At 34.2% G+C, this 27,413-nt stretch overlaps 1 protein-coding gene across 1 annotated transcript in view; it reads right to left on the reverse strand.

Annotated features, from left to right (window-relative positions):
* Gbe1 (1,4-alpha-glucan branching enzyme 1) overlaps window positions 1-27,413 on the reverse strand; it is a 239,138-nt gene that overhangs the window by 115,462 nt on the left and 96,263 nt on the right. Inside the window, exons 4-7 of the mRNA XM_057765932.1 lie at window positions 14,685-14,810; window positions 13,792-13,927; window positions 11,428-11,518; window positions 9,321-9,530 (exon numbers count right to left, since the gene is read on the reverse strand). Of these exons, the coding sequence (XP_057621915.1) occupies window positions 9,321-9,530; window positions 11,428-11,518; window positions 13,792-13,927; window positions 14,685-14,810 (563 nt within the window). The remainder of the gene's footprint in view (window positions 1-9,320; window positions 9,531-11,427; window positions 11,519-13,791; window positions 13,928-14,684; window positions 14,811-27,413) is intronic.

Raw genomic sequence — 27,413 nt, forward strand, 5'->3', positions numbered from 1 at the left:
AATATCTCTTTCGAGCTTAAAAACTGCAACCCAGACTCTAGGAAATAGACATGCTTAAACAAGTTGTTCTGTTACACACAGATAAAAGGAGAAAAAATTGATTTTTTTTCTTTAATTTTGACCTGCTTATTTTTTTTAAAGGGCCATAAAAAACTAGAAATCATTATTATTATAGACTCCATAAAATTCCCTGACTTAAATGGATAATCACTTGAATATAGACCCTAAGACCATTTTTACAAGCTTGTGCCTTGCCTTGAGCTGAAAGTAGCTTTTAGGACAGCAAATGGCATTTTAAGTTTAAGACACTGTCCTATTTTATAGTGAGTTTCAATTTGGGAAGGAAATCTTCCAGGTAAGTAAGACCTAAATACTCAGGATGCTCACATGATATCCCTGTGCACCTAAACTGTAGGCATGTGCAGAATAAATGAGACCGATAATACCAGGAACAAAGTTTATACAAAGACAGTAAAGCCTCACTCCTGTGCTGGGCTCTGCATCAATTGAAACCTTTCTACTGGACTGAATAATCTCATAAAGCCTGTGAGAGAAGGTATATTTCTTGCTATTCAAACTCAATTCCAGACAGGATAGGTTGATACTGAAACTTCCTTAATCTTTTCCACAAAAAAAGATTAGTATGTATGAGTTTTGAAGCTAACTTTACCTTCTTTGAAATAGTAGATTTAACTGTTTTCCTTAATCAAGCTCAAATAAGTTTCTGACTTCTCAACAAGGCCAAGTACTAAAAGAAGAGTTAAATAAATTAATAAATGGGAAAATGAATAGATGAATAAATATATGTGAAGTTTTTAAAAGGTTGTAAGCTTATTTTTATGGGATACCCAATAACCTCAAAAGCAATTAATAACAGTCTTAAAATGAATTTAATATTTTAATTAAAAATAGGCTATGAGTTATTGTTGTATATTTTTAATTGTCTTAGTCCCTTCTTATTCGTTACCTGTTTCCTGAAACTACATTCAAAATTGCCTTATAATGAATCATTATTACTTTTATGACTAGTAAATGGAACAGGCTTTGTCTAAATGAATTAAAAATGTTAAATGTTCTGGTTTATCCCAAGAAATTAAAGGCAAATATTATAAGATTTTGTGGCAATTTTGAAATATACTGAGAAGTCCAATTCCAAAACACATGGAATATGATAGATGTTACATAAGTCTATCAAGTAAACAAATGAGCCAACTAATAGATTGATCAAAAAGGCCTAACTATATATGTGCATGTATGCATTTGTTATTTCATATCTGATCTATATAAACTTTTGGTGTGTGCTTTATTAGCTCCTTAGCACATTCTTCCACATAGCATTAGTAGTATATTAACTACGTTACCTTCACAAATGGTGAAAAACAAGTGTTTGATGACGGCAATCAAGAAAGATCCTTTGGAACTGGGATGAAGAGGAATGGGACTAAACTAAAGCAAGATACCTATTGCCTGAATGTGGGCTTCTCCAGTCACCTCTGCCCTATGACTGGCCTACTTCTTGATCTGCACTAACACTGATTGGACAAGTGAATAGTGGCTAAAGTCATGCAGTGCATATCAAGAGGTTACCAGGCTCTAGCTTTGTGCTGTTTATTCACAGTTTTTATTGTTTAGCTTCTTCAGGTCATATAGTCCCCATTCATGCACAATGTATAGGCTGCCACTTTTCATGCCTTCACAATAAGCTGACTTAGTTATATGGACCCACATTTCCTACATTTCATTCTCTAACATTCTCTTTAATCAAATTCTTTCTACTTTCACACAGAGAAAGAATAAATACCTAGGAAAAATTATTTTTAAATAAAAGTAAAATACTCACGGTCTATTAGAGATATTATCATCTTAACACAGGACTTTAATGCTTATCTTTGAAATAGTAAATAGTTTTCTAAACAATATACAGATCTAAATAAGAGGAGAGGGTGAATGGTGGTTACTAAAACCTATGCTGGGCAGTGGTGGTGCACGCCTTTAATCTCAGTACTTGGGAGGCAGCTGGGATCTCTGTGAGTTCGAGGCCAGCCTGGTATACAAGACTTAGTTCCAGGACAGGCTCCAAAGTGAAAGAGAAACCTTGTCTCAAAACACCCCCCTGCAAAAAAAAAAAATTAAACCTACATAAACCATAGGCCAATTTCTCCAAAATTAGCTTCTTATTGGACTTGTTGCAGATTTACATTTCCATTTTCTCTATTAGTCAATAGATTCCATCAGCTAATCATAAGATGAGGCATTTATATCAATACTTGATAGCATACTCATTTTTGTGCAATTTGAAAACTTTGACAAAAACTACCATAAAGAGTTGTGTGTTCTTATAATAAAAGAAACAGGACTACGTGTCTTTGACATTTTACACATGTTTTTACTGTTATAAGAACTGTCCTTAAAAACAGCAACACCATTGATAGCTCATGCTGGAGAGGATGTGGAGTAAGGTGAACACTCCTCTACACTGCTGGTGGGAATGCAAAATTGTACAATCACTCTGGAAATCAGGATGGCAGTTTCTCAGAAAACTTGAAATCAACCAACCTCAGGATCCAGCAATACTACTCTCAGGCATATACCCAAAAGATTCTCAATCATACTACAAGGACATTTGTTCGATTATGTTCATAACAGCAGTATTTGTAATTGCCAGAACCTGGTAGCAACCTAGATGCTCCTCAACTGAAGAATAGATAAGGAAAATGTAGCACATTTACATATTGGAGTACTACTCATTGGTACAAAAAAAAATGAAAAATGACATCTTGAAATTTGCATGCAGATGGATGGAAGTAGAAAAAGAGCATACTAAATGAGGTAACTCAGATCCAAAAAGATGAACATGGTATGTACTCACTCATAAGTGGATACTAGCTGTAAAGCAAAGAATATTGAGCCTATATATAGTTCATGATCCTAGAGAAGCTATGTAACAAGGTGAACCCTCAGAAAAACATACATAGATCCACCTGGAAAGGAGAAAAAGACAAGATCACCTGACAAAATTGGGAGCTTTGGGGGTGGGGGAGACGGGAGGGCTGAATGGGATGAGGAGGGGAGAAGGGGACCAGAGAGAACATGACAAAACGGGATAGTCGAGGTGGAGGAAGAACAGGGATGAGAGCAAGCAAAGAGATATTTTCATTGAAAGAGTAATTATGGGGATAGCAAGAAACCTGGCACTAGAGAAAAAATCCCCAGATATTAACAAGGATGATCCCACCTAAGACCCTAAGCAATAGAGGGGAGGGTGTCCAAACTGGCCTTGCCCTGTAGTCAAATTGAAGAATATCTTAAATGTCGCCATAGAACCTTCATCCAGCAACTGAAAGAAACAGGGGCAGAGACCTGCAGTGGAGCTCTGGGCTGAATTCCCAAAGTCCAGTTGAAGAGTGGAAGCAGTGAGAATATGAACAAAGAGGTCAAGACCCATGTACACCCACTGAAACAGTTTACCTGCATTAATGGGAGCTCACCAACTGCAGCCGAACTCGGAAGAAACCAGCGTTAAGTCCCAACAAGACCCTCTGGATGTGTGTGACAGCTGTATGGCTGGGCAGACTGTAGGGCCACTGGCTTTGGCACCAGGATTAATCCCTACTGCTTGTACCGGCTGTTTTGGAACCTATTCTCTTTGAATGGATACCTTGCTCAGCCTAGATAAAGTAGGGAGGGCCTTGGACCTTCCACAAAGGAATGTGCCTTACCTTTTCTGAGGAGTAGATTAGAGGTGGGGTGGGAGAACAGGTGGAGGGCAGGAGGGAGTGGAAACTGAAATTGGTATGTAAAATTAAAAAAGATAGTTTATATTCTTTTTAAAAAATAAAATAAATTTAAAAAAGAGAAAAACAGTTGTTTCAAATTGATTTCACAAATCTATTTTGAAGAGACTACTGGGGTGATTTATTCTATTTTTCTGGAGTTTTTTTGAGATTATAATACAATTAAATCATTTCCCCTTCTTATCTCTGCCCTTCAAACTTTCTTATATCTTCCTCCTTGCTCTCAATGTCACAAAGAAACTCAATCAAACGTCCTAATATACATGAATCTCTGATTTAACATAAAATACAAAATTGTTACTTGGCCATACGTATTTACTGTGTGCCACTTTCTGCACAGACTGGGGACACCTAATCTAAAAACTCAAACTGGATATACTTCCTAATTTGACATTTTTGGGTATCAATATGTTGTCAGGGGTGGAAAACTCAACATTTCATCTTAATCTATAAGCTACAGTTAATACAAAAACATTGTATAGAGTCACCTCCAGGTTATAGATATATAGGAAACATTAAGTTTGTAAGTTTGTAGTTCCATTTGTATTATATCAACAAATACTTTCAGATATTTAAAAATCTTTTAGAGTAAATGAAAAATATTAATGCCCTAAATATTATAAAAGATATTCATACTGTGCAAAAGAATTTTACTTAATAAAAAAAATACCAAAAATGAGTTCATGAGTATTTTAATATAATTTTAGACATTTTTATCAATGTCATTGATGCTTAGTTTTTAAATATATTACTAATTATGTTGGTGTCATATGCTCATTAAGTAATATATCAGTGTATAATAACCCTTTAAGATTTATCATTAATAACTGATTTAGTCAAAATCTTACAGTACATGTAAAGATAGGCTAAGATTGTATGTAGCATACTTGTATCCATATTTATGTGAGCTTATGCTAGGAATGAAAGATTGGTTTGATATTCAAAAGTAACCAATGTAATTCATCGTATTAATAAGTGAAGAAAAAAAACATTTTTGATTACTATTGACCAACTATGAGACTAAATTTCTTTTGAACAAAAGCCCTCATGAGTTTTCTTCCATACCAATGTAGAAAAGAGTGTACTTGGTTAACAAAATCCTATTATTATTATAGTCTATAATTGCATGTAGGTATGAACAAAAGAGAAGACAACTGACTTTCTTTTGCCTCTTCTCAAGGATGCCCAAAAATATTCAAGATGAAACTTGGATAACCTTTGTAATCCCAACACAAAATACAAAATTGATATAATGTAGTTATACCAATTTTGCATCAGTGGAAATTTAATGAGAAAAAGATCATTAACTTGACTGTGATATTCACATTGAGAGTCAGAATCTTTATTTTAAAATTAATATTTAGCAAGAACAGCAGTCATTTGACAATGTGATAAAGATAGTTAAAGATGTAATAGTTATTCAACTGCAACAAATCTTACATTGTCTTATCCAGTGAATTTTTATAATTCCAGAGCAATGTGCAAAAAGAATGCAAAATTGAAGTGGTCAAGTTATACCCATTATTTTTCATTCTGTGTACTCTTGGGACTTATTGGTGACAGATTTATAAAAAAGCTCTCTGTACCAACTGAAAAAAAGAACAACCCATTCTCTACTATGAACTGTCAATTGTAATTTAGCAGAGTTAGAAGGCAGATCCACTGACTAGACAGAAAATTAAAACATGGGCAGCTCCTGATTAGAAATTTATTCATAGCAGGTAATAGGACAGTCAGTATCTCTGGCATTACTCAGAGAGAGATTTAATTCTGATAAGTTAGGTGATGGCACTTGAATCAGAGGTTATAAATGGTGACAGGTTGTGACATATAGAGAAGATGAAAATGAGTAACATCACTCCACAGAAGTGATTCAATATAGATGAATTTCTTGAGTAGTCATATAATTATTTTAAAAATCATTTGAAAGTTTTTAAAGAACAAGACTACACTTTAATTGAACCATTCACCACTTATATAGCTATTTGTCAATAGATTATAACATTAATCAACTGATCAAAGGAAAAGAGTGGAAAATAAATTATATTTAAAATATGAAATGGAAATTGTCATTTCTGATTTCATCTGAATAAGATACAAACTTAAAATTGTAGACAGACTAGTTACCATATGAAGAGAGCAAATGTGAAGTATTGAGGTTTTACACAGCTATATGGATGAGAGCGATATGCACTTAAAGCTTTAAAAAAGCAAGTTATTCATATTTATAAAGAATACATTTTATTTTGGATCTGTATGCCTCTTTTGCATTTTCCAATAGAGAAGTGCATTATTACATTGCCTTTTTAAAGATATAATTCTCTATACTACAGAAACATTACAGATATAAACAATTTTCCACATGGGCAGGTATCTTAATTACCTCTTTTGAATTTGTGAAGTAGTCTATTAATTGTGATCAAATCTTGTTATAGGTGGAGATTTTATAAAATAGGTTTAAAATCCCCTGGTGCTTTTCCCACTGAATGAAGGGACCACAACCCTCATTCCTTAAATCTGGCAGACCAATCATTCACAGAAGAAGTGATCCTATATTAACTAGAGGAGTCAAACTATATGAAATCTTGTTTTGAACATTCTGCCTTTTGGAATTCTTAGAAGGAAGCATAAGTAGTACCTGCAGTGGTCTTCAAGGGTAAAAACTGATACCAAGGACTCAATGTCATGGCTGATGCATAGCATCAACTGTCAGTGATGGAAGAAAATTATCCTGAAAGTAATTGGTCTACTTATAATGTGGATGTTCCTGAGGGAGCTGGGAAGTCAGACCAACACCATGACAGGCTCCTTGTAGTCCTGCCAGTGACTAGGCCTCAGTTTTGGTTTATTGGAACTGAACAAGCAGTTCTTAGAAAGAACGTAACTCAGGCACAACAAATTAGCAGGCGTCCCATAGCCTTCTGCTTTCCCTACCCAGCTGCTGTAAAATCCCTAAGCACTAAAGCCACCTACCTATGCTGTATCAACCCATAAATATAAGCAGAGACTGCACATTAGTTTTCTGGCCATCCAGACCCAAATAATCAAAGAAAAGCTATAATAATTATGACATTGTTTAGCCAATGGCTTAGCCATATTCCTAGCAAGGGCCTACATTATACATTAACTCATTTCTTTTTTTTTTTTTTTTTTTTTTTTTTTTTTTTTTTTTTTTTTTTGGTTTTTCGAGACAGGGTTTCTCTGTGGTTTTGGAGCCTGTCCTGGAACTAGCTCTGTAGACCAGGCTGGTCTCGAACTCACAGAGATCCACCTGCCTCTGCCTCCCAAGTGCTGGGATTAAAGGCGTGCGCCACCACCGCCCGGCCACATTAACTCATTTCTATTGATCTGAGAATGTGGCCTACAGGTAAAGTTTCAGTGTCTTTCTCCTTCAGCAGCTATATGGCATTTCTTTGACTCCGTCTGCTTGCTCTCTCTGTCTCTGTCTGTCTCTATCTCTGTCTCTCTGTCTCTCTCTCTCCATATTTATATGTTCAGATTTCCTGCCTGGCTTTATTCTGTCCTGTCACAGATCAAAGCAGCTTCTTTATTAACCAATGCTAATTAAACATATTCACAGCAAAAGGGGGAATCCCACATCACATAAACTTTATATTTAAACCCACCAATTAGCTCCCAGACTTAAGTTTCCTCCCTGGAATTCCTGTAATCTTGCTTACAAGGAACCTGTAAGTTTCTCTTGTGGTCACCATTTTGCCACTTTGTCTGACAGCTTTAACCCTGCATGCTAGAATTTTGACTCTAGAGAATTAAACAGTCTTGGTGATTAAATATGAGTCTGGTGGTCTTTTATAAGGCTTCTCATGGACCACAACAGTTACAGCTGATACAACAAGAAAAGTGTGCTCCAAATAGAAACAGAGTAAAAACTTGGTATCTTAGTCACTAAATTTGAAACTGGTTAAACAAACTGAAAAATAATGAACCAACAGAGTAGGAATTTACTTGTGAATGCCAAATTTATACAAATGGTTTTAGAATAAAGGTAAACTATACAAGTCACAATTAATAATAGACAATAGACAGCAGAAAATGTTGTGTAGCAGTTTCCTCTCTGAAGTAAAAATTTTCCATCCTGGTGTGGTGGTATACACCTTTAATTCCAGCACTGAAAAGACAGAGGCAGACAGATGTCTGTGAGTTTGACGCCAATCTGTTCTACAGAGTGAGTTCCAGGACAGCCAACATCAAGAACTGTTACACAGGAAAATCCTGTATCTAAAAGCAAAACCAATAAATTCCATCATCATGCAAACCTCTTAAGATGTATAGGAGAGAAATGGAAAGTGGAACAAAAGGATGTTTCGATAAAGGGTGTTTACAAGAAGGTAAAACTATAGAATATTCTAAGAGGTAGTAAACCCTTTCATATTACAGAGATGGAAATAAGCAACTCAAATTAGTTTCAGGAAGTCACTGAGACTGACAAGATTCGCAAGAGCCACCCTCCTCAAAAATATATACAGTGAGAATCATTCTCAAAAAAGCTGAGTAGCTTAGGAGAAGCTCAGAACAAGTAGCCTGAAAGAACAGGAATCAGCCAAATCACCAAAAAGACACAAAGACCAGCTGGGTTGTCAGGAAAGCATGCTCTCCAATATTGTGTACATTTTAGCTGATTAAATTTAAATAGCATAATTTGACAAAATGTAAAACTATATTTTCAATTGATATCATCACTTACTGTAAGTGGAAATATAATAAATATATGGTACAATTCATTTTGAAAGTAGAAAAGATTCTAGCACCTAATGTACAGGTTGTGAGACTCTGTTCTAAATACATAACACCCCACAGTCTAGAAAAGATTATAGCACTAACGACAGGTTACGCGCCTCTAGTCAAAATATCTGACATCCCACAATTTGAAATCTTTTGCATCTTTATGCTACAAGTTGAAAACACCAAACTCAGACTCATGTGATGGGTCAAATGCAAAACACATACATATTAAAATACTCTGTAAGCTGCTAGAAATTTTAATCAGCTGAACTAGCTGATTCCATATAAATGGAAAGCTAGCTTTTTACATATCCAGTTTCAGGAACAAATAAACTAAGTTTTAGTGTTTAAATGTTTAAATTAAACAAAGTACGTAAAAAGAAATATAGCTGTGTTTAATATGTTAGCTGTAAACAGAGCCATTGAACTTCTATTGATATATGAAGACATAATGCATGAGTGGCGTACTTAAAACAATGTGTATATATTTAACAAAAGAGTTTCTATGATTGATCCAACAAGATAAAGCTACCTAAAAAATTACTCACATTAAAACATTTATGTGTCAATACTAACAAAATATTTTAAATTGCATATTTATAAAGTTGAAATTTAATATAATATGCCATAAATGTACTATACGATAGCTAAAATTCCTTACATAAATGTTTAGAAATCAAATCAAAAGCATTAGCTAATGGTAATAGAACACACATAAATTGATTAATTAAAAATACTTGAAATTAATTTTAAAAACACAAGTTTCATGTTACATGTACTTACCTGGAATAGTTAAATAATCTGCTATCCCAAAGATCATGGGTCCCTCTGGGTCCAGAATGAAAATAACAAGAATCGGTCCCATCAAACATGTTCAACCCATCCTCTGAATTTTTTGAAGCATGGCTATGTACCACATCTAAAAGGACTGTGATGCCCATTGAATGTGCTGTGTCAACAAGTTCTTTCAGATCTTCAGGAGTTCCATAACGACTGAAGGGAAAGGACACAGAAAATAATTACATCACATTGAGAGCTGCAACTGTGCATCAGTGCCTATGCCCAGTATGGTATTAGCTATTTTAAATACAAAACTGACAATATAAATACAAAAAATATATACTTGGAAGTGCTATTTTATATAAAGTAAATTAAAAGGATTAAATAGAATATTAATTTAACAAAAGTTGTTAAATGGAACTCTATGCTAAACAAAATTTGCATTGGGGATACACAAAATAGTAAAACTCTATGTTTTTATCCTTGGGGTTTCTTCTATAAGCAAGCCGAGTTAGTCATGGTTACTGATACTTTCCAGATGTTTGTTCTTCTGCCTGCATACAACCAAACAAGGTAAGGGGCCCTTAGAATACTTTCATCGAAGTACTCAGAGCTGTCCATTCTCCCTTGTTCCTAAACCACATAATTTTTCTGGAATTAGTGGGCCAAGAAAATGTGCCATGTTTCATAGTTCACACATCTAGAAGACATGGTTATCTTATACATAGTCTTACTCTCCCTGCAGAAGAAAACAAAAATCACTACCACGTTAAGTGGCAGACTGCTAAAATAGAAATGGAATAGAATAATGCCAGATCCTGGCTCGAAGAATTAGAAGATTAGAGTATCACTTATTGAATTATTAAATATGATGGAGAAGGAGGATGGTGGACACGATGAGGTAATGTGTAACATATTAAAGATATGTACTTGACACATAGAGAACACAATGTATAAAGATTAGAAACATAAAGTTTACATAGAAACTGTACTAAAGGGGAAGGAATGGACAGAAACAAAACAAAATAGAACTAGAAAGTTTCATCTTAAGTAGTAAGATGAAAAGTAAAGAGCAGAAGGAAGAAGTGAAAAAAAAAGTACCAAAAAAAGTGCAGTGAGAGACACTACAGTAGGATATTATGTTCTGGAATTAAAGAGAAAAATAAAATTCTTCCAGGGAGGTAAAGGAACGTGATTGTGTTAAGTGATTGTGACAGTTTGAGTTAACCAAGAAAAGCCACTGTACTCCAGGGATGAAGGTCACCAGAAGCATTAACAAACACACTTCTTAGTACAGAGATAGGCAGCTTCTTGAATGGGCTAGAAAACCAGTTGGCAGCTATACATACTGTATATAAACAAACAAAGAGAACTACGGGGAGATGTAAGGAAATTAGTTAGTATTTCCTTCTAGACTATTATATGCTTTAAGCCCACTTCTAACCTTCCTCAGCTGTCACTGACTGTTTCAATTCACTCCAAATATTACATGAGATTTAATCTATAGTCAATTTTGCAGCATTATAAAAGCAATTTGTTGTTAGTGCTGATTAGCAGTAGAAACCACTACATGTATGGGTACTAAATTAGTGTCTATTTCCCATACTGTAAACTAATGAGGCTGAATTGATGTTGGGTTTGTTCAACTTGTGGTAATCAAGGCACACAGGACTATTTAGGGTAGTCTTTCTCTCCAAACAGCCATATTCTGGTAGACTTAAGACTGAGTTAAGAATTGTATCTGTGTAGTATAGATCCTCCCACATGTTCCCACCTGACACTAATCTCTTCCTAGAAAAAACCAGGAGTTCGTTCAGTACAGGCTTGCAGAGGACACAGTTTCTGACTAAGCATGTGCCTATAAAGGTATAAGTGTCAGTGAGTAAGTAGACATTTATTGCTGATATCATTCCAGAAAACCTGTCATTAAATCTCGGTCAATCAATGCTACATCTTTCTGATGAAAGTCAATGACCTCAGTCAAAGAAGACCTTCATCTTCTATTAACCATAACTGTAAGTGGGGTTATAAAACAAAATGAAGCTAAATGTTAAAATATAATGTGATTACATTATTTGAAATATACATGAACATTAAATATTCATTTTACCTTGATGCTGCAAAAAAGCTAGTGATTTGGTATCCAAAACTGGCATAGTAAGCATGTTCCATGATCGCCATCAACTGAATGCAGTTGTATCCTATACACACAAAGCCCAAAGAAAGTCAGAACTACTTTCAAAACAGAATGAAAAATTGCGTGTTCTTAAGACATAACTTTTACAATGAACCTAGAAGCTCTAATCAGCATGTAAATTTCTACTACTCTGACACAATTTACTTGTCTGACCTTCTAAAACAATTGGACATTTGTCTCTTAGAGCCACATACTGCCTAGTTATTTGAAATGTCTTCATTTTAATATGTGACAAATGATATGCAAATATATGCATAATTTTGCTTTAGAATATTAAACATGGAAATCTACATATGCTAAACTTTAGCTTTACTTGTAATATCCATATTGAGGATTATGAGGCTAAATACAAGTAACTGATTGCATAATACGCCTTTTAATTTGCCTCTTTTCATCATGGTTTAGATATTTTACCATATAGCCTAAGAAATATTATCAAATTCATTTTTTCTACAAAGTAAGTATTATGAAGCCAGGAGCAATGTCCCTATGGACTTACTCTAAAATATTTAGTGTGTTTCATGTGCACACACAGACATGGGACAAACCACAGTTTTTCTTTCTTCATCAGAATATATTTTTCTCTAGTTGTAAATGTAGTCACTCAAAAGGTAGGGATTGTCCTTTAAATATTCATAATAGCAATGGAACTAGTCACAAGTAAATAATCAGAGAAAAGACAGAACCTCTTGATCTTATACAAAATAAAGAAACAGGAAAACTTTAGGGAAATCAGTTTTTCTTTTCTTACAAGTACAATTTTATCATTTTTCACATATGTTCAGTTTGCTTGGAAACATTTGGGCAACAAACATGCTAAGTATTTGTATTATGCTCCTAATGTCCAATTCATATAAGCTTCAGTTTTATTAAAAGATTTCATAAAATTAGATTCCTTAACAAATCATTTAAATATATAACTGAACTTGGGAGAAAACCAAAACCCATATTAACTTCATTCTCTTCAGTTGCTGTGTGTAGCTCCTCATGACTGTATTTTAGCACATTATACGTTCTGTAACTTTCACAAATACAAATCCAGAAGTAAGAATTTACATACTTAAAGCATTTCTCCCTGATCTCACCTTTGGCATATTGTTGCAAAAGGAAAATGATTTAATTGAAACAGACCTAACAGAAACACATGTATCAGATGATGGACATTAATTACCATATATCTTAGAGTAAAACTTGGAGTTTTAATTACATCTCCATTATATAATAGGTACTATTCTCATTGAGCTCCACCTTGCATGGCCATTGTTTATTTCAATGGCACTAATCATGTCTCCCTTAGTGTGCTCTCTACCCATGGTGCTAGGTAACTCAAACAGTGGTGCAGAGGAGCATCCTGTGCTGCTGAGGCACATATTAAAAGCCAGGTATAAATAATTTAATAGTCTATAATAATGAAAGAACTTCTTCAATGAGCAAATGTAACATAATACCTATCCACCAATGCTAACAATAAATTTGATTAATTTTAGTTTCTGGAATTGTAGTTCAGTTCACAATCACAGATAATTAGGATCTATACATAGGTGAAAACTTTAACCCTGACTTGCATTTAAATTGTTCCTCTAGTTAAAAACTAAACTCCCTGGCAGAAGTGACATAATTAAATGTACTTTGTTTTCCTCTCCGGCTTCTGCAGCAGGCAACAAATATGCTACAGAATATTCTTTTAAACTGCATTACCTATAAGAAGAAAAATAAAATATAGCATCTATTGAAGCAGGTAGTCAACCTAATACTATTTATTCTTAGGCTTCTCTGAAGACAGTCATGTCTGATATGTGAATATCTCAATGTGTTTCAAGTGTGGTCCAGAAATGTTTGTGACAAAAATCATCCAGACATTGCCACTATATAATAACCGACCCAAAATGAGTTCCAGACACCTTACAAATACTAGATTTTTTTCATAAAATAATAAAATGGACTGGCTATTATCAATGACCACGTCAAATGATAAAGGTTATCTTCTGTAGAAAAGTAATTACACTCGCATATTTATCTACAATTTGGAAGCCATCAGTTCACATTACTTTAAATTGAAATTGGAATAATATCTTGAATGCTTATGCTCTATCTTATTCCATTCCTTTTTTCTATGCTATCACTATTACAGGGCAATTGGAGAAGCCTAAAATAAAATGCATTTTATTACATATTTAATCTCTTAACACAAAAAAGAGACACTTGTAATTAGCTTTTCTAATAAGAGAACAGTCTCATTAAAATTTTATCTGAATAAAAATCACAATTATTACTTACCAAGGTCTTTGATTCTCGGTAGTACATTGCTTGTAAAATGTTTATAAGAAGCTATTTTTCCTTCATGAGAAGAAATTCCCACATGAGATTCATAAATTCTTAGACTTCTTGGCTTCTTAGGTCTGGAATGCTTCAACTATAGAGTTACAAATGGAATTAAAGCAAGCATTCAGTTGTGACACTAACTAATCAAGTATGTGAAATAAAATAGTGGCTAAATTCAGTAAAATACTTGTGATTGTTCTCCCCCATCAAAGGCAAAGGCTGCATTCACCATGTTTCTTAATCATATATAGGATTGTTTTAATAAGCCAACTTTAAAAAGTCATGAAATAGGCATGCAGCATCAATGATTGGAGAGATTTTTTTTCATTTTTAAACCTATGTTGTGGAAAAATATGGAGTTCTAATTGGCATATATAATGTATTTATTTAATACATATCATTCATTAGCAATATTAAGTAATATAAATGACTAAAAAATTAGTTCTAAAACATATAACACATGTGGAACATAATCATAACCCCTAAATACATTAGTTTGCCATTCCACTGTCGTTTTCAAAACTATACAAATCCATCTTCACATACTAAATTTTTAAGTCTTTGTACATTTGAAATTGTAACCCTAAATATCAATATTCCTTCTTGGTAAGTATATAGAAATTTACTGTTTTTACTAACTTTAAAACCAGGCAGAAAGAAAAACCTTACTTCTGTTTCATGGGAAAGATACAACAGAAAATGATATAAGATGTATAATATAGGAACACTGTCAAGCAAAACACGAAGCAAGCAAAACATTGAGCATTGTCACAAAAGCTATAAAATATAAAAATTATTTTCCCAAGAAATACTGAAATAAGCAATTATTTAAAATCTGCTGTCCTCACTTTATATGTGTCTTCTGGATCCCAGTGTATCCAATCATAATTCACATTGTCACTTTCACGAACCACATACTTGGCCCACGGTGAAATGCGATACAAAATCTCACCACTTTTACTGGTAATGACGACCTAAAAAGAAAATGAGATGCCACTGATTTAAAATATCCCCACAAAACTAAAGGAGGATATAGTTAAAGAGCACTGCCCAATGCAGGAAATCAAATGAGTTAAAAATTCAGGTGAGTCCAATTCTTTGCTCATCTGTTATTACTATATGATCATTAAAGTTATGTATAAGTTTATATTATACAAACCTCTTTCTAATATATCTAACTATCATTTTTGCTTTGTGAACAGAACAAAACATCATTTTGGAACATTATTTTGCTGACTTTCCTGTATACTTAAATATCATCAGAAGCCAATGAGTTCTAAGTGACAGAAGAAAGAGACACACTATCCCTGCTCCTATACATTATGTTCAGTTACAGAAAGAATACAATCATTTAGTTACTGATGTTTTTGTTGTTTGGTGTGGGAGAATTGTCTGTATTCTGTCAATCTTGTTTTAAATAAATGCTGATTAGCCAGGCAGGAAGTATAGGTGGGTCAACCAGACAGGAAGTAGAGGTGGGGCGGTGAGAACAGGAGAATGCTGGGAAGGAGGAGGCTCATTCCTCCCTAGTACTGCCCAGACCACAGAAGAAGCAAGATGTGACCTACCCTGCTGAAAAAGATACCAAGCCATGTGGCTAACATAGATAAAAATAATGGGTTAATATAAGTAATAAGGGCTAATGAGAAGCCTGAGCTAATGGGCCAATCTATTTTATAACTTATGGAGACTCACTGTGTGATTTTCTTTGGGACTTGCCTGCTGTGGGAACGAGCTGGCCCTCATGTTACAGTTGTTGTTGTTGTTGTTTTATTTAATTTTTTTTCATTTTACATACCAGACCAAGTTTCCCTTCCCACGCCTTCTCCTCCTCCTACTTCCCCCCATCCCACCACCTCCCCTGCCATCCACTCCTAAGAGGGGGTAAGGCCTCCCTTGGGGAGTCAACAAAACCTGGTATACCAAGTTGAAGCAGGACCAAGCCCCTCCCCCACATCAAGGTTGAGAAAGATATCCATCCTACCATAGGGAATAGGTCCAAAAAGCCAGTTCATACACCCGTGATAAGTCCTGATACCACTGCCACACACCCCCCCCCGCAACAGACCAAGCCACACAATTGTCATCCACATTCAGAGGACTTAGTTCAGTCAGTCCCATGCAGGATCCCCAGCAGTCAGTCCAGAGTCTGTGAGCTACCAATAGCTCAGGTCAACTATCTTTGGCTAACACCATTTCTTATGGTCATTCTGAGAGTCACCTTAGAGGAAACTATAAATCAGACAACCCTATTGCATGCTATATAAAAATAGATATTTCCAAAATCACCACTCAACCACAATAATGCCAAACCACTGAGTAATTGACAGTCAACTAGGCCTGCATTTTCATCTTTGGAAGGCTTGGAAAATAAGGAAGCAGTGAAAACATGGTACTCGACATCTTTAGTGTTGTCAGTGATACATCATTTGTCTCCAGCCTGGGAATCCCGAACTTTCTGCCAGAATTTGTGAAGTGGTAAGAAAAAAACTCCCAAGCTTGTCATTAGGGTATAACCAATAGACACATTTGACAAAGAGGATTAATTCCTCCCCTGAATGAATTATTTTCCTCAAATGTACTGTTTCTTCTTTCTGTAACATGTATCAGTAGGGACACAGATTATTGTAAAGAATTTCAACTTTCTGTTTCATTTTCCTTTCATAGAAATGTACAAATAATATGAAGAGCACAGCTTTCCACTAAACCTGTAAAGTATATAGTTTATATGTAACAACTTTCTAAAGACTTCCTTGTGTTTTCCTTACTAACACCAAGTGTCCAAGGAGAACCCTGCACTTTCAGTGCCTCTTCAGAATGTCTTTATTCTCAGAAACCAATTAGGAGTATTATGATAAATCCAACTAGGAGACAGCAACCGAGGAAAATGATGCTATCTCAGACTTATACAAAAACATAATGAACATATACATCATGTGTCTACCCATCAGATAAGATATGTCACAGGGAACAGGCTGCTAATTTGCAAACTGTTAACCATTTAGTAGCTGAGTTATGCTAATTGTAGAAATCCCAGGAGGAATCCAGTGTTGCCTAGGGTTGTCCTATAAACTACCAAGTAGTATAAAAATACTTCTATCTCACAGTAAATACAGCCAAACATGTATTATTCTTGTCAGTACTTCTCATTCGTATGTCTGAATATTCAAATGGACAATAAACCCTGAGATAAGTTCTAAGGACCTTGTCACAATGTAGGTAGCAACATCATAGACTATCAAGAAGGACCCACACGATAGAATGAGATCAGATTCTCAAGCTCACCTCTAACCTCCATAGGTATGACACAGTCACAGCTACACAAACACACACACACACACAGATGTTGTAGGAGGCCACTCATTGGTTCCAGGCTGCTCAGCCCCAAAATAATATGATATAAAGCCCTGTCTTTATGGTTTTCCTTAGTTATGATAAAAGATAAAGTAGATATAAATATATAAATATAAATATATAAATAAAAATACTGTAATTCTTGCTTGACAGCTGTTTTGCTGTATGTAATTTTTATCTGTTAAAGTTAAAACCTTCCTTTATATTTAAACAGAAATGGGGAAGTGATGTGGGATTCCCCTTTGTATGCTTTGAATAGCATTTTTAAATTAAAAAAAAAAAAACTGGCTTGGCCTGACAGGGCAGAAGCAAGCTAGGTGGGGAAAACAAAACTAAATAATGGGAGGAAAAAGGCAGAGTCAGGAGAAGCCATGGAGCTACAGCCAGAGACAGATGTGCTGAAACTTTCCTGGTAGGCCACGACCTCGTAGTGATGCACAGATTAATGGAGATGGGTTAAATAAAGATGTGAGAGTTAGCAAATAAGAAGCTAGAGCTAATGGGCCAAGTAATGACTTAAATAATATAGTTTCCTTGTTATTATTTCGGGAGTCTGGGCAACCAGGAAAACAAACAAACTGCCTCCCTATTACAGACATACACATTCAATCACAAGAAAAAGTATTTGCTGAAGGAAATACATTATTTTCTCTTTTATTTTGGGTTTTGAGATAAAGTCTCACTTTGTAACTCATTTTGACCTTGATTTTACGCTTTTTTTTTTTTTTTTTGGTTTTTCGAGACAAGGTTTCTCTGTGGTTTTGAAGCCTGTCCTGTAACTAGCTCTTGTAGACCAGGCTGGTCTTAAACTCACAGAGATCTGCCTGCCTCTGCCTCCCGAGTGCTGGGATTAAAGGCGTGCGCCACCACCGCCCGGCTTGATTTTACACTTCTGCCTTGGTCTCCAGGCTGGTGAAATTCCAAGTTTGTGGTACCATATTCATCAAACCATCATATTCTTAATTTTCTAATTGAAAGGGTAAAAAATCTGAAATATTTTCTAATATTTGAATACATTTCATTGTGAACTTTAAATCTGCATTGCTGTATAAAAAAATAAGGCTAGGTATACAAAGATAGTCACAAAATGACTAATGCAATTGTGATGGATAAAAGTTCTTCTCAACTTGACTAAATGCAGAATCAATTAAGAATTAACTAATAATGCAATGGTGAATAATTGAGGTCCCTTGTATATAAATAACAACTTCATGGATAAATTTTTATAAAATTGTGAAAACTCCTTTGGTAATTTTATACAAACTTGGGTTGTATTCAGGCGATAAATGATATTACCAACATTTGTATACAAAACTTCATTGAATACTAAATAAATAACTGAGCTTCAAGTATTAAATAAACATAGCTATTATTTTTAAAAACAAGTTTTTAATAGTTTAATCTTGATAACAACAATCATATGTTTTAGAGACCCCCATCTTTGTTTCTCAACTTAGTTCATAAATTTCAATTAATTAAATAACTTTATGTAAACCATATATGCACATAAATAAACCTCCAAATTATGTCCTTTGCATCTACAAAGAAATATAGGATTGAGAGAAGTGGACTAGAGACATCAAATGAATAGACAAAACCCCTGTGTCTTGTGTTATGCAATAGTAGGCACTATACAAAGGAAGGAAAGAAAGCAGCCTTCCTGATAGCTTAGCCACAAAAGCAATACTTTTTTGATAAAGTCTCACTAGCTCTTTACTATTTAAACTTTGTACAACATATATAAAATAATAAGATAAAAGAGAAAGGAATTGTTTATTTTGGAACATGCTACAACAATTGAAACAAAACGTTTAGTTTCTCCAATTAAAAAGAAAGAAAAGGACAAAAGATTGTCCAATTTGAACCCATAAGAATTTGAAATCAAGTAGTGAAAAGACTTCTCTAACAAAAATAAGGTGATTAAAAGAGAACATTTTTAAAGACTAAGAATATTAGCCATAAAACAAATCTGTAATAAGAAACTAATCACTATTAGGAAAAAGTTATACAAAATTTTAAGATAAAGGGCACTCCCATATAGGACAAGAACAGACTATTTTTAAGGGAAAATATTCAATTACTTTCCCTTTGGCTTAGGACCAATTACAGAATATGGACATAAACATTGATCTCTGTGACATGGGTGGAAAGAAACCACAAAATTCTGTCAAAGGGAAATGGGTGGGGAGCAGTAGTTGTATCTCCTAAAGGCGGGTCCTTATTTAGAATGATTGAGAAAAACAGGTGTTTCATTCCTATAAAAACAAGTACTATCCCCCTTCCAGTCCCCCAGTCTTTTAATATGAATAAAATTTATTAGACCTGTTTTCCCCATCACTGAGTCAGATATTGAAGAAATAAAGAAACAACTAAGCAGAACTAATAAAGTGTTTGCTATTTCCAAGTGCATTACCTGAACAAAAACCTTATAAAATGAGGGAGGTTACTAAATAAAGAGAAAATCCAAATGCATTATTTGAGATTTAGGAAGCCGGTATTGAAAATGGCATCCCTGAGCAAGTAAGAATAACTATACCTAAGCCAAAAGAAAAGGAACAATGTTAAGCTGTTTTAATCGGGTAAAGATTGACTAGGTGTCTTAGGCTAGGAAGCAAATGAATTACCTATAATATTAAAATAAAGGATTTAAACATCCAAGGTATTGAAAGATCAATATAGAAATAAAAGGAAAAAGTCATGAAAAGGCAGGGAAATCAGTGAGTTTGCATTATTGAAAAAGTGAGTTGCAAAGAGATTCATCCATGTGCAGTGAATGTTGGAAATATATTATGTAAACAGTGTTGTAATATGATACGGTGCCAAAACAAAATCTAAGAAATACGTTCAGAAGTGAGAGAGAATAAGGTTACGAAGATGAGTTGTGGTTTTTTGGAAATCTTTCATTAAGTATCAGTATAAAAGTCTATTTGGTAATAAATTGAAACAATTGAAGAATGAATATGATTCTTAAGCAATCACTCTAAGTACTATTTCATTAAAATAAAATTCAAAGTGTAAAGAAGGGAAATGAAATGATTCAACCTCCAGAAAAAAAAAATGCAGAAGAATTGCAAAGACCATCTACTGAATAGAAATTTTAAGAATTATACGTTAAGAAAATATTTAATTACTTATTTAATAAATACAGACTAGAATCTTGAAGAGTACCCAATGACTACTAAAAAATCAGTTAATGAAAGGAATTCTGAATCCTAAGCACTCTTATAACCCTCTACAAATTTAAGTCTCAAAATAATGATTTCCATACTGTCATTATTTTTCTTATCTTCTGTAGAAAGTCTGTTTTTGCCAGGTACAAGTGGCATTTGGGAAATGAGACTATAAGAAGTTTTATATAAACAAGGATCGAGAAACGAGTATAGGTATAATGCGAGAAAGGAAAGAAATATTTCATATAGTGGGAAACAATAACTACATGGTTTAAGATGTAATTTGAGAACACCTGATGACCTCTTGTCAATTGATTTTTATATACATTTGCTTGTGGTTATAAAATATAGTGAAGAACTGAAGTGACCCTTTAACAATGGACTCGGGCAGTGGAGGAGTAACAATGAGGGTAAAGAAGCAGCCCTGATCAATACAACGATCATCACAATACAGTTATTTACTTGAAATCTTTCTTACCGAGGTCTGTTCAAATTACTAAACATAAATTCCCCGTGTCATCTTTTTCTAAAATGTTCTTTCCATCACTTTTTGTTTGACTCTTTAGGGTGCGCTGATTTACAAGGGGCAAATGTAATGTTGTTGCTATACTTTTAGTAAGGGGAAAAAAGGAGGAAAAGAAAACACACCTCTAAATTTGAAGAGATTAACAATAAGCCTGGATAGGGGAAGTAGACAAGACTGCCGGGCAAAAACTGGGAACTTGCGGAACCTTCATCTGGCGATGGATCGAGATAGAGACAGAGACCCAATTTGGAGCAACGGTCTGAGCTCTTAAGGTCCAAATGAGGAGCAGAAGGAGGGAGAACATGAGCAAGGAAGTCAGGACCACGAGGGGTGCACCAACCCACTGTGACAGTGGAACTGATCTATTGGGAGCCCACCAAGGCCAGCTGGACTGGGACTGAATAAGCATGGGTTGAAACTGGACTCTATGAACATGGCAGACAATGAAGGCTGATGAGAAGCCAAGGACAATGGCACTAGGTTTCGATCCTAATACATGAACTGGCTTTGTGGGAGCTTAGTCTGTTTGGATGCTCACCTTCTTGGACCTAGACAGAAGTGGGAGGACCTTGGTCTTCCGGCAGGACAGGGAATTTGTACTGCTCTTCAGTATTGAGAGGGAGGGGGAATGGAGTGGGGGGAGGAGAAGAGGATTGGGGATAGGGGTAGGGGAGTGGGGGAGGGGGAAATATGTAGGAGGAGGGGGAGGGAAATGGGAAACGGGGAGCAGGTGGAAATTTTAATTAAAAAAGAATAAAAATAAATAAATAATTTAAAAAAGAGATTGCATAAGAAAAAAACAATAAGTTTGACATTTACCATATACTTATCTGTAGTATTCAATAAATCTTCAGTTTAAATGTAAATGTTTAAAGCATGAAAGGCTGGACAGTATGTATTTTACCATAAATAATACAAACCTTTATGATTAGTTGGGGGCATACCTGGCAAAAGTGAATTTTTTTATTAAACGTAAGCAAGAATAATAACACCTAAGTAGTCAAAAACTGTAACTTCTTCCTCTTTTTTCATTAAAGCTATAAACAAATAGAAGTTGGGGACTGAGAGATGGTTCAGGGATTAATCCTAGCAGTTCTTCCAGAGGCTCATAGTTTGAATCTCAGTAACCAAGGAGTAATTCAGCTCCAGGGGATCCTAGCCCCTCTTCTGGTCTTCAGGAGCATCGGAATGCATCTGCACATACCAGTACACAGAAACATACGCACATGCATATGATTAAAAGAAAGTCATTAAAAAAGAAAATAAAAACTAGGTGCCTATATACTTTAGAGCAAAAAACTAAAGATAAGACACTTATATTTTTAAAAATTGCACATTTCTAGAGGACAATAGAAGAAAGCTTTCAGTTCTTCAGACTTTTATAATCACGTTTAATATATTATGAACACAGGGATAGACTAAAGAATAAAAGATCATAAAACAATTACATACTTGGAGTACAATAATACAAAGACAAAAATGCTTAGTCGTAAATTGAAAGCATTTCTAAAAAATGCAGTTAGGAGACAGCTTTATAGAGTCTAACAGTCTAGACACATATGATCACTTATATAAGAACTTAAATAGAAAATTTTTTATTTTTATTTTTGTGTACTCTCTTATACATCCAATTTTAGCAATAACAGAAGTCATCTTTACCAAGAATGATTTAGATGTGTGGACCTGTTTTGACTGTGAAACTTTTGGGCCTCAATGCAGTAGGGAAATGCTAGTCAATTATACATGTCTCCTCAAGGACTTTTCTGTCCTAGATATGGAGTCAGAAATCACATAAGAAACACCTGAAATTATCATTTTCTGAGCCCTGACTCTAATCCCCACCACTAACTTCTCTGCTGCCCTTCAACACACTTCTGGGTTCTGTAGATTTCAGTCACCTCAGGGAAGCCAAATATGAAACAAACAAAAAAAAAACAAAAGGTAAGATGAGATAATCAACTTTTTTTTTTAAAGATAAATGGTAATAGAGAATAGAAAACTAACACCAGTGCATTGTGGAATATATTTCCAATACCCTACAAATGAATTCATTTTTCCAAATAATATAATGTATTTTTCTTTGAAATTTAAAGTATTTCTTTGTATTTTAACTTTGTTTCATATATTTTAAGAATAATTTAAAATTTTTCTATTTGTATACGTATACTAATTCTACCAATTTAAGTGTCTCAATCAATAAAAAAAATATAATTTCACATAAACCCAGATTAATTTCATGTAAATCACTAAAGCTCTTTGTGTTGATTCAGAAATGTTTAGTGCTTATATTTTACATCATTTATTTAACAAAGTATGTCCCAGCAAGAGGTCATGTATTCACAAGAGTTCATAAGACCTCTTGATGGTTTTGTTGCTACAATGAACTCTATCCTATCTAACTTTAAAAAATGTCTTTTTTTTTTTTTCTATATGCTGTAGTTAAATTTTTTTGGGCCATGAGCTTTTTCCCAAATAATGACACAGAGGCATATTATCAATTATGAATGCGAGGCCTTAACTTAGGTTTGCCCCATTAGCTCTTATAACTTAAATTAATCTTTACATATTAATCTACATTTTGCCTCATGATTTTTAACCTTTCTTTCATCTTGCACCTCATGTTTCATTTTTTTTTTTTTTCTGGCTGGCTGGTAAATCCACCCCTTCTTCCCAGAGTTCTCTCTCTCTCTAGCAGAAGGCTCTGCTATACCTCTTGCCAAGCTACCGGCCATTTGGCATTTTATTACAACAATCACAACAGTACATTTTAACACAGTGTATAAAGATTCCAATATGCCAGAGAACTCCTTCTGAAGATGTTTGACATCTTCAAAATGAATTACTACTACTGAAATGATTTTTTTTCAATTTTTATCTTTCAATTAATTCATAATTTCAATTCAAAGTTTTAGCAAATAATGCCTTTTTTCTAAGTAATATTCCAGCACCCCTGAAAGGAAAATATTATAGTTGAGAGAATACAAAGCTTATAACACTAGTTTTTTTTTTCTTCATGTAATGTAGGCCTAGCAATCGAACTTAAAAGAATCTGAAGGAATGGAATGAGTAAGTGAAGTATATCATACAGTAAAGCATTTTAACCTATAAGCCATGAATGGTGCTTAATTTGATAAAAATACCATCTTCTTCTTAGGTACAGAATGAGAAACACAAGAAAGCCACCAGTCTGTGAAAATAAAGTAGCTCACAAAATCTATAGTTTCTATATACACTTTCCTACATGTGATTACATATGTATTCAGAATCAGCTGTCTTGCCAACAATAATCACAAAAATATGTTCGATTTGAAGAAAGCTTCTTCAAAGCACGTGTCTTCAAAGTTCAAGTTTTAAGATGTATGTATATTCTATCAACAGAATTTCAATGATTATTCTGTAAAGTGTATGACGGATACTTAAAATAAACATAAATGCTCAGCAGAAAAGCCAGAGAATGGAGACTATGTACCTCAGCAAAGGATTGGATTGTAGAACCTACCCTGCTTAAACACAGAAAACTCATTACTAAAGCAAGTCAAGGACAGGTTGCACAGTTTGGACTCACAAAGAAGTACTGATAGCAATATGGATTAGAGAAACAAAGAAGACAGAGTCAGTTACAAAATTAGATGGGCAAACAGAAAACCAGGAAATGCTGTGCAGAGGGAGACAGGAGGTGGGAGAGAGACCAAAGTGTTTAGGTTCAGACAAACCCATGTGGGCCTGAAATAGCCAAAACTCTTTGGAAACAGAAAACTAATTCTTTAGAAACCAGACATACCGTTGATGCAAACATTGGTTTAAATATGAGTTCGTATCACAGAAACTAATAAAAAATGCTGCTGTCCAGCTGAGAAACGAGTTTAGTAAGATTATAGAGGTTGCTACAAGATACAGAATAGAATTTTAAGCTCAGCTTACATTTGCTTTTAGTGTCAATCAAATATTTACCTAAACTGTCCGTACAAAAATTATCTATTTTCCCATTATAAAGTTTTAAGAATTATTGGTGATTACAGTTTTATTTATCTAACATTTGCTTGAAGAACTAGTACGTGCATTCACAACAATGGAGAATTGTTATACACTGTCTATAATCACCAATGCAAAACATTACAAATCATTGTTTCATTAGTGTTAGCTCTTCAAACAAGTGCGCATGACTGCTTATAAATGGGACATTTGTCAATGACACAGAATTAATTGGCCCTCACAAACTAACCACAGTTAGCATGATGATACAGTAAATCTACTGTGATACAAATATGAAAATGTCAAAGACCTTGTCATTGACAAAGGCAAAACCAGCATTAGCTATGCAGTCTTCAATTTGTATTACTACATAACATTATAATGTATATTCTAAGACGATATATTCAAAGTCAAAAGTAATTCACAAACACGCCTCAAAATATTCACACACTTTCATTATTTTGTATTAAATTTAGTTTTTGTAGTGTAACATAATACTTTCAGTCTCATAATAATGTCTACTTTTGAATAAGTTTTGAAAATAATATACGAAGATGAAGAAAATAGATGAGAATCACCAAAGAGAAGTTAGACACAAACAGAAAAACCAGTTAACAGACTCTTGTAAATACTTCCTTTTTACACGTATTTTATACTTTTACTGTATTTATAGCAGTATTATTTTGACGATTTTAAGAGTTTTTACTTCTCTAAATATGACTTACTTTACCTTCATCCTTTGTAGTTAAACCTGAATAACATATAAATACAGAGAGAAGAGGGGCAAGGAAAAACAGATTTAAGAATGCTTGGTGATAATGTAGGATGAATAACCACAAATGTTTCAAAAGCTGCTGGGTAGTGGGAAGCCAAGCTTCTGATGATTGTGTTCTTTGCCTTCCCTGTTACTAGGTTAAATGTTACTAGTTAAATGTTTTTAATAGAGATTATAAATTTTACTTAATGATTAAAAAAGCAATAAGCAATTACCTCTCTTAAAATAAAAATGAAAGTTATTTGAAATAATAAAAATATTGCCTGGGTTCCAACATCAAGTGGATGGCGTTCTCCATCTGAAGACATGTCCATGTGCACTTGTGAGCTCAGGCTTTATGTCTGCACTAATACCATAATCTCTCAAAGTAGTGGGGTACCTCAGAAAACCAAAAATAGGATTTTACTTTTTCATGCTCAGGGGGAAAAAAAAAGAAAAAGAACTGAAATGTGAAAATTATTTACTCTTGGTCTAAATGACATGCTTTGGCTTTCCAAAAGAGGGAGCCGGAACTCCACTGACAGGGCAGAAACAATGTAGCACTCCAGTATTCTGTGCCCATTTTAGCCTTTTAAGTTTAATTGCATAAAGACCATAGCTAAAGCAATGAAAGATATCATGATCCACAATCATAAAAGAAAAGCTGCTTCAAATTCTCTGTAAACATTCAGTTGTAAAATAAAAATAGGATGTCAGTCTTGTATTTACTTTTCCAAACTGTTGTAGTTGCATTTTTAGATATCTGAAGAATCTATGACCTCAGATGTTATAGATGCTTAAAAAATGGATGACAATTTTTACTTGAAAATCCAGAGTTCTTACTGTTCAAAAATATAGAGAAAAAACTAATCAACATCTGAAAATGATTAAAAAAAATACTAAAATTTCTATCTTGTCTGTAGTATCTTCTTGCTGAAAATGATGTCCAAGACACTTCATTAACTACCTCATACCCTTAAAATGTATTTTTGAAAATCAGAATACATTATACATTTTAAGCTAGTTTAAAGAAACCCAATGTATTAAAAGACTCAAAGTAAAGAAAAGGTCTGTAAGAGAATAATCATTAACTGTGAAATAAAAATATTAGCATTCAATCACAAATTCAGCCTGAAAATAAGAATACCATCACTTTGAAACCTTTAGATTAAATATTGGCAAACAGATAACACACACACGAGAGAGAGAGAGAGAGAGAGAGAGAGAGAGAGAGAGAGAGAGAATGTGTATATATGGGAGGGAAGACAAAATAACAGGAGAATAATTTTAAAACCATATATAAATTCTGAGAGCATGTATAATATCTTTCATTGCAGAATATTTGATCCCAGTGTGAACCAAAAACATTGCATTATTTACAGAAATTTAAAAAAATTGCATCTACCTATGGTGTGGCTCAAACATACTACACACCATCAATCCAAGTGCATTCTTCTTGAATACTATAAACAAGATTAAATAAAGCCAGCTATAGGTTAAGAGGCTGAGCAAGCAGCCAGGTGACAGGAAAACTGATGTGGGATTCCAATATGTACCATTGATTAATGAATAAAACTGTTTTTGGCCAATGCCTCAGCAGAGCAAAACCAAGTGGGAAATCTGAAGAGACATAGAGAGAGACACAGAACAGGAAGCAGGCAGGTTATAAAACATCAAACACTACCACCAACAATCCACTTCCTCCAGAAGCTCCATCTCCTACGAGTTCCACAATCCTGAGAAACAGCACCAAGAACTTGGGTCTTCAGGAGCTTATGAAGGATATTGCACATTTAAAGAA

This window comes from Chionomys nivalis, chromosome 3 (genome assembly GCF_950005125.1).
Source record: "Chionomys nivalis chromosome 3, mChiNiv1.1, whole genome shotgun sequence".
Lineage (NCBI taxonomy): Eukaryota > Metazoa > Chordata > Mammalia > Rodentia > Cricetidae > Chionomys > Chionomys nivalis.